A 6,354-nucleotide genomic window follows, 5' to 3' on the forward strand; every position below is an offset into this window, starting at 1 on the left:
ACTATACAGATCCCAAAGCTAAAAAGGGCAGACACAAACTAGCCCAACAACTGAACATAATAAAAACAGATGTAGACCTAAACAACCAGTGGAAAACTAAAACAAAAAAGGGGTCCTATGAAATAGAACCCAGACCTAGCAGATTCGAACAGAGGTATGTGTATATCTGATATTTATATCTCTAAAATAGAACCCTTTAATGGCTTAATCTCCTGATACCACTTAAAGTTTCACATGTAGAAGTTCTTGGCAATTCTTTGTTGCTACTCAAAATGCAATTCTGAAACTCATCTCCTCTGTATGGTTTTCAATCGTCCCAACAACATCAGGTGACACTTAACCATTTTTGAGATTCTTCAGCTGACCTAGTGTAAGTGCAGAAAAGGACTCATTAAAGAGTGGCTGATGAGTATGTAGCTCCTTTGACACTTCCTTTGTGCTTGGCCGGGATAGCGAGTTGATGTTTAAGCATGCAAGAGCTACTGTCACGGTAGTGACTATGTCCTGTGCAATCTTACTATCACTTGGGAATGGGAGACGTGAGTCTAACACATCCTTCAATAGTATAATTTGGCCAACTGGTGATGTTAAAGAAGAGATGAATTCCCCTGGATGTCGTCCCATTATTGTTTCTAATGCCAATACTCCAAAGCTATAAACATCACATTTTTCTGTTATAGCCATGGTGTATGCAAGCTCTGCAAGGATAGATGAAAAGGGAAAAAATCACTTAAATATGAACATGAAAAATGTCAAGACAGAGAGGGAGAGAGATATCATCAACTTTGTCAGGATTTTCAGGTTTAATGACCATATTGGGGACCCATGGCATCAATCTCAAAATATTGAGACCATTTAGATTTAGATGAATGAACACCATGATCCAACTAATCAGTATAGTGGATCACTATTTTTCATTAAAATCCTAGGTTCTGAACCACTTATGGATTGTGAAAGAAACTTTATACAACATTGATAACAAAGATGAAGAGGATATCAACAAAAACAAGAAGTAAAAGGTAATAAAGAAATTTCCACAACAAAAACATCAACAACACTAGCTACAACAAGAGAAAGAAGTAAATAGTACTAACAAGGGAAAATACCTGGAGCAAGATATCCATATGTGCCTTGAAGTGTTGTCCAATTAGATGAGTCAGGCTTTAATAGTCTAGCAACTCCAAAATCAGACACAATAGCCTCAAATTCTGAGTCTAACAAAACATTACTGCTTGAAATGTCCCGGTGAACTATCGGTGGAATGCAATCATGATGCATGTAGGACAAAGCATTGGCCACACCTTTAATGACATTCATTCTCTTCTCCCAATTCAATTCCATAGCTTCCACTTCATTACTCAAGATATTATATAGGCTTCCTCCTTCCACATACTCATAAACCAGAAACATGCATCTTGGATGAGAACAAAACCCATAAAGTTTCACAATGTTCCGATGCTTTATTTCCATTAACACACTAATTTCATTATTGAAACTCTTTTCATCCGCTAATGCCTCACCTTCCAATGGATGAAATTTCTTCAATGCCACCACATCGCCTTCAGGAAGAACTGCTTTGTAAACAGTCCCATAACTTCCAGCTCCAATGCAATATTTTAGATTGAAGTCTTCTGTTGCTGCAATAATGTCTTCATATGCTATTCTCCCATCGAAATTCCACAATGAAAATACATTCCCATGGCTTTTTGCTTTTACTTCTGCATGCTCAATTTTTGCTTTATATCGAACAAGGACAAGAATGGCAACAATTAAAATTGCAAGAAATAGCACTGCCGTAATAGAGATAATGACAGAGATCATGACTTTGTGCTCCTTTATACTTGATCCTTTGCTAGCATGGAATGAACTGCATGGTAAGAGGCCTTGGATTTCGCCACACAACCCTTTGTTGTGTGCAAAAGCTTGTGGTGAAGCATTTTGAAATACTTTGCTATTGGGAACCATGCCTTCCAACTCATTGTAAGAAAAATCAATGGTTGACAAGCTAACCATCCCACTAAGAGAAGAAGGTATTGACCCTGTAATCTTATTATGGGAGATGTTCAAAATTTCCAACATAATCAAGTTTCCAAGCTGTGGTGGAATCTCTCCATCAATTGAGTTATAACTGAGATCTAGATGATCTTGTAGAGCTATAAGACCACCAATCTGATACGGAATGCTTCCAGTCAATGAATTCTTACTCAAACTCAATGAATTCAGTTTGGAGCAAGAAACAAGTTGTTCAGGGATGGATCCAATTAGAGCATTTGACGAGAGGTCGAGGAGCTCCAAGTTGACTAATTGACCAATTTCAACGGGTATCTGCCCTGAAATTTGGTTTTCATTCAAATTCAAGGTGAACAGAGCAGACAAGTTTCTCAATTCCTTTGGTATCTCTCCAACTAGCTGATTTGAAGAAAGGTCAAGCACTCCTAGTCGAGGTAAGTTGCCAAACTCAGGTGGGATATTTCCACTTATCATATTGCCATAAAATCTTATCACTGTCAAGTGTGAGCAGTTTCCCCAATTCGACGACAAATTCCCATGAAATCTATTGTCACTCAAGTTGATATAATAAAGATCAGGATGTACTCCAAAGCTATCACCTATATTTCCTACAAGTTGGTTGCTTTGAAGTCCAACCCACAGTAAATTTGAGCAATTTTTGAAGTTTGGAACAGGACCACTGAGAAGATTATTATAGAATTGTAGCCAAGTCATATGGCTCAGATTAGCAAGAGTACGAGGAATGGAGCCAATGAGATTGTTCCCACCTAATTCCACATCAACCAGATTTTTTAGAAGCCCTATTCCTGAAGGTATTGGACCACTAAGTTGATTCTGGTAGAGCTGTAGGGTGTTTAAGCTGCTTAAATTAGCTAGGGTAGGAGGAATTGAACCGGTAAGATTGTTCTGATTTAGCCCCAGATAAACCAGATTCTCCATATCCCCTATTTCTGAAGGGATTGGACCACTTAGTTGATTCTGAAAAAGAAACAGAATTTCCACATTGCTTAAATTACATAGAGCTTGAGGGATTGAACCAGAGAGAGTGTTTTCTCCCATTTCCAGCAGAACCAGATTTTTTCTTTGCCCTAATTCTGAAGGTATCGGTCCAGTTAATTGATTCTTGTACAGGTACAGAAGGTTTAGATTGCTTAAATTACCTAAAGTGGGAGGGATTGAATGAGTGAGTTCATTAACACTAAGGTCTAACTCAACCAGATTTTTTAGGTCACCTATTTCTGAAGGAATTGGACCAGTAATTTGATTGTCGCCAAGATTTAGAATGTTTATATTACTAAAATTACTTAAAGAAGGTATGACACCAGAGAATCCATTTGCAGAGAGATCAAGGAGGGTGAGTTTGGAGCAGGTACCAATATCTGCAGGTATGGTTCCAACTAGTTCATTGAAGCTGAGATTTAGAAGTTGGAGATTTGGTAAGGAAGGGAAGCTCAAGTTATCAAGCTTACCTTGTAAGGCAGACTCTGGTAGATTTAACTCCATTACACTTCCTTCATTGTTGCATGAAATTCCAAACCACTTGCATGGACTCACAGATGAAGAAGTATGATTGGTAGTTCTGTTTGTTGGAGTCATCATCCAGGAATTGAGAGCAGCAGCTGAGTAGTTCTGAAGGGTGGCTTTCCATTTGAGAAGAGCCTCAGCCTCGCTTGTGGTAGCATCAACATGGCAAGTAGTGAAGTTGAGCAAACTGGCTGGTTGAAGAGCTAGTAATAGCAACACAGACCAGATGGGGAAGGCCATAGAAGTTGGGGGGATGGAGTGATTGTGGTTTTAGCTTCAGTTATTTATATGCAACTAAACGTTCCTAAAAACTAGCAATGACAGGCAGATGTCGGTGTCATTTATATAGTCAACCCTCCTTGTAGGTGAAGATTTGGTAAGATGATATATATATATTTTTTGGTAGGAGGTAAGATGATATGAATCCTTAAATGATGGAGAGAATTTAATCCGTTTGTCTATTTTTTCAATTTTTTTTTTGGTTTATATTTATTATTTCTCTCTTCTTTTGTTATCTTAATGGGGGAAAAAAAATCCATACTTTAAAATGTGGAGTACGTTCACATGGTTTGTCACATCTTAACCATAATAGAGTTGCATTGATACTCTCTTGAAGAACCTATTTTTGATATCGTAATTGGTAGGTATGGCATGGGAGATTCCTACATTGGCAGCTTAAAGAACCCTCTCTCCTATTTGAGAAGCATACCCCACACTTTCATATAAAGAGAAAAAAAAAAAAGGCGTATCTAGTGCACGAGGCTACCGGTACTGCAGAGCTTGGGGAGGATCATAATGTACGCAGCCTTACCCTTGCTTTTGCAGAGAGAGAAATCTCTTATATATCACAACAATGGATGTCGTTGTCGGTAGGGAGGGCATGATGGCCAAAGAGGAGAGAAAACATAAATAAAATACCCTATAAAAGACAATAGCTCCCTAACGTAGTTGGTGAGTTGTGATGCGTTTCATGCCCATGATCTCCAGGAGGTCTCGAGTTGGAGAATTTGATTTGTTTTCAAATTCGAAGGTTGCCTTTTTCTTCTAATTTGCTTCCATCGTTGTCATGTTTCACATGAAATGATTTTATTGATGGAATTGACCCGATTGTATAGTGGTTTCGGATTGGGTATGATACTTTTGTATTCAAATTTAAAGGACATTTAACAAGAAAACATGAGAATAATAGGGTTACTTTAGAACTGCAACTGAAGTTCCTCCTCTAAATATTAATTTTATCTCACTTGGGCAATGATTGGGATTGATCCGTTCAACTCATTGAATCTTCAATCCTCCTCTAAATATTAATTTTATCTCACTTGGGCAATGATTGGGATTGATCCGTTCAACTCGTTGAATCTTCAATCCAAGACGAAATGTTAATTGCTTTTCACCACCTTGGGATTTAAAATCCTTGATTGCACTCCACCATTTTAGAGAGAGAGAGAGAGAGAGAGAGAGAAAGAAAGGAATTTTTATCCTCTCCTGTTATAGCACGGTGCTGTAACACATCGTGCGGTAGCTACACAGGCCATGTGTTTTATGTGGGGCCCGTTGAGCCACATGACCTGTGCAGCTACGCACGATGCATTACAGTACCGTAGTGTAACAGGAGACGATAATGAGAGAGAGAGAGAGAAAGAGGATTAAAAAATTGTTGGACTTGTTGGAGCCTCTCATCTATTTTTTTTTTATTTTTTTTTATATAAAAGCCCTTCGCTCTTCCATGATGGTTAGTTTCCTAAACGGAATTTGCCGCTTTGAGACATTCAGTTTCCTACGCTTAAACTACCATAGGATCCGCAATATTGCCCACATTATCTTGCTACTAAAGAGAGAAGATTATAATATAAAAGTAATGCGTTATCCCTTTTAATTATGGTTAAAATCTAATCCAATTAAAATATATTGCATTGTCATAATTAAAAAGACAATTAACCTATTATTATTTCCTAATAGATGCCATGCATAATTAAAGTACTTTAATTTGCATATATCCTCCACTAACAATTCTCATAATGATCATGATCGAAAACCAAAAGTGTGATCAAACAATATTAAAATAATAATTATATAAATTTGATATGGGACAATGTTCTCTGTGCCGTAGCGCAACCTGCGTCCAGGCACATGGGCAGCCTGTGCAGGGGGTAGGCTGGTCATTGCGCCCACCCCTATGTGCCTGGGTGCAGGCTGCGCAGCGGCACAAAGAACAACGGCCCATTTGATATATATAAAATAATTTTATAAACAATTTACAAAAATAACACTAGATCCAGATTTCAGTTTGATCTATCACAAATATTCTTTGTTTGATATTTCCAATCAAAGGTAGTGGATTCCATGTTGAGCATCTTTTTCGTTCACGATGCACTTCCACAAATCCAGTGCACTAATATATAATCCAAAGAACATCAACCTTATGGTGTACTAAAACCCGTGATATAACAGTGTTACAATAAGGATTTCTTAGGTCAAAGGGTCAACAGATGATGAGTATGAATCTTGTCCTTACACAACCGACAGTAACACATGTAAGATTTTTACTAGATTATTTTCTATACACATACGCGATATGTAATTACATTTATGTTCTGAAACCAATATTTCAAGCGACGTACAATATAACAACAAATAAATTTATGTATTAATTAAATTCGAGTTTAATGGATACACATTTCCAACACTTATTTCTTTATTATTTATGATAATATTTTATTGCACCATATTGTGCTCTCCTATTTGTCTCTTGCTAGAAACCCTTCTCCCAAAATAAATATAAGATTTGATTAAATAAACAAGAATATCCTTTAAAAAAAA

At 37.3% G+C, this 6,354-nt stretch overlaps 1 protein-coding gene across 1 annotated transcript; it reads right to left on the reverse strand.

Moving 5' to 3' along the window:
• Positions 1–333: 333 nt before the first annotated feature.
• LOC122663768 (MDIS1-interacting receptor like kinase 2-like) lies at positions 334–3,568 on the reverse strand. The gene is made up of 2 exons (XM_043859409.1): positions 1,107–3,568; positions 334–698 (listed from the first exon to the last, which is right to left on the reverse strand). The coding sequence occupies exons 1-2, from the start codon at positions 3,511–3,513 to the stop codon at positions 337–339; spliced, it is 2,769 nt and encodes a 922-aa protein (XP_043715344.1). The 5' UTR covers positions 3,514–3,568; the 3' UTR covers positions 334–336.
• Positions 3,569–6,354: the final 2,786 nt, after the last annotated feature.

This window comes from Telopea speciosissima, chromosome 6 (genome assembly GCF_018873765.1).
Source record: "Telopea speciosissima isolate NSW1024214 ecotype Mountain lineage chromosome 6, Tspe_v1, whole genome shotgun sequence".
Taxonomy (NCBI): domain Eukaryota; kingdom Viridiplantae; phylum Streptophyta; class Magnoliopsida; order Proteales; family Proteaceae; genus Telopea; species Telopea speciosissima.

Excerpts from the sequence above, each read along its gene's own strand:
- LOC122663768 (XM_043859409.1), bottom strand. The coding sequence starts at position 3,513 with ATGGAGTTAAATCTACCAGAGTCTGCCTTACAAGGTAAGCTTGATAAC. Across the intron at positions 699-1,106 it reads ATATGGATATCTTGCTCCAG|AGCTTGCATACACCATGGCT; the intron begins GTATTTTCCCTT and ends CTATCCTTGCAG.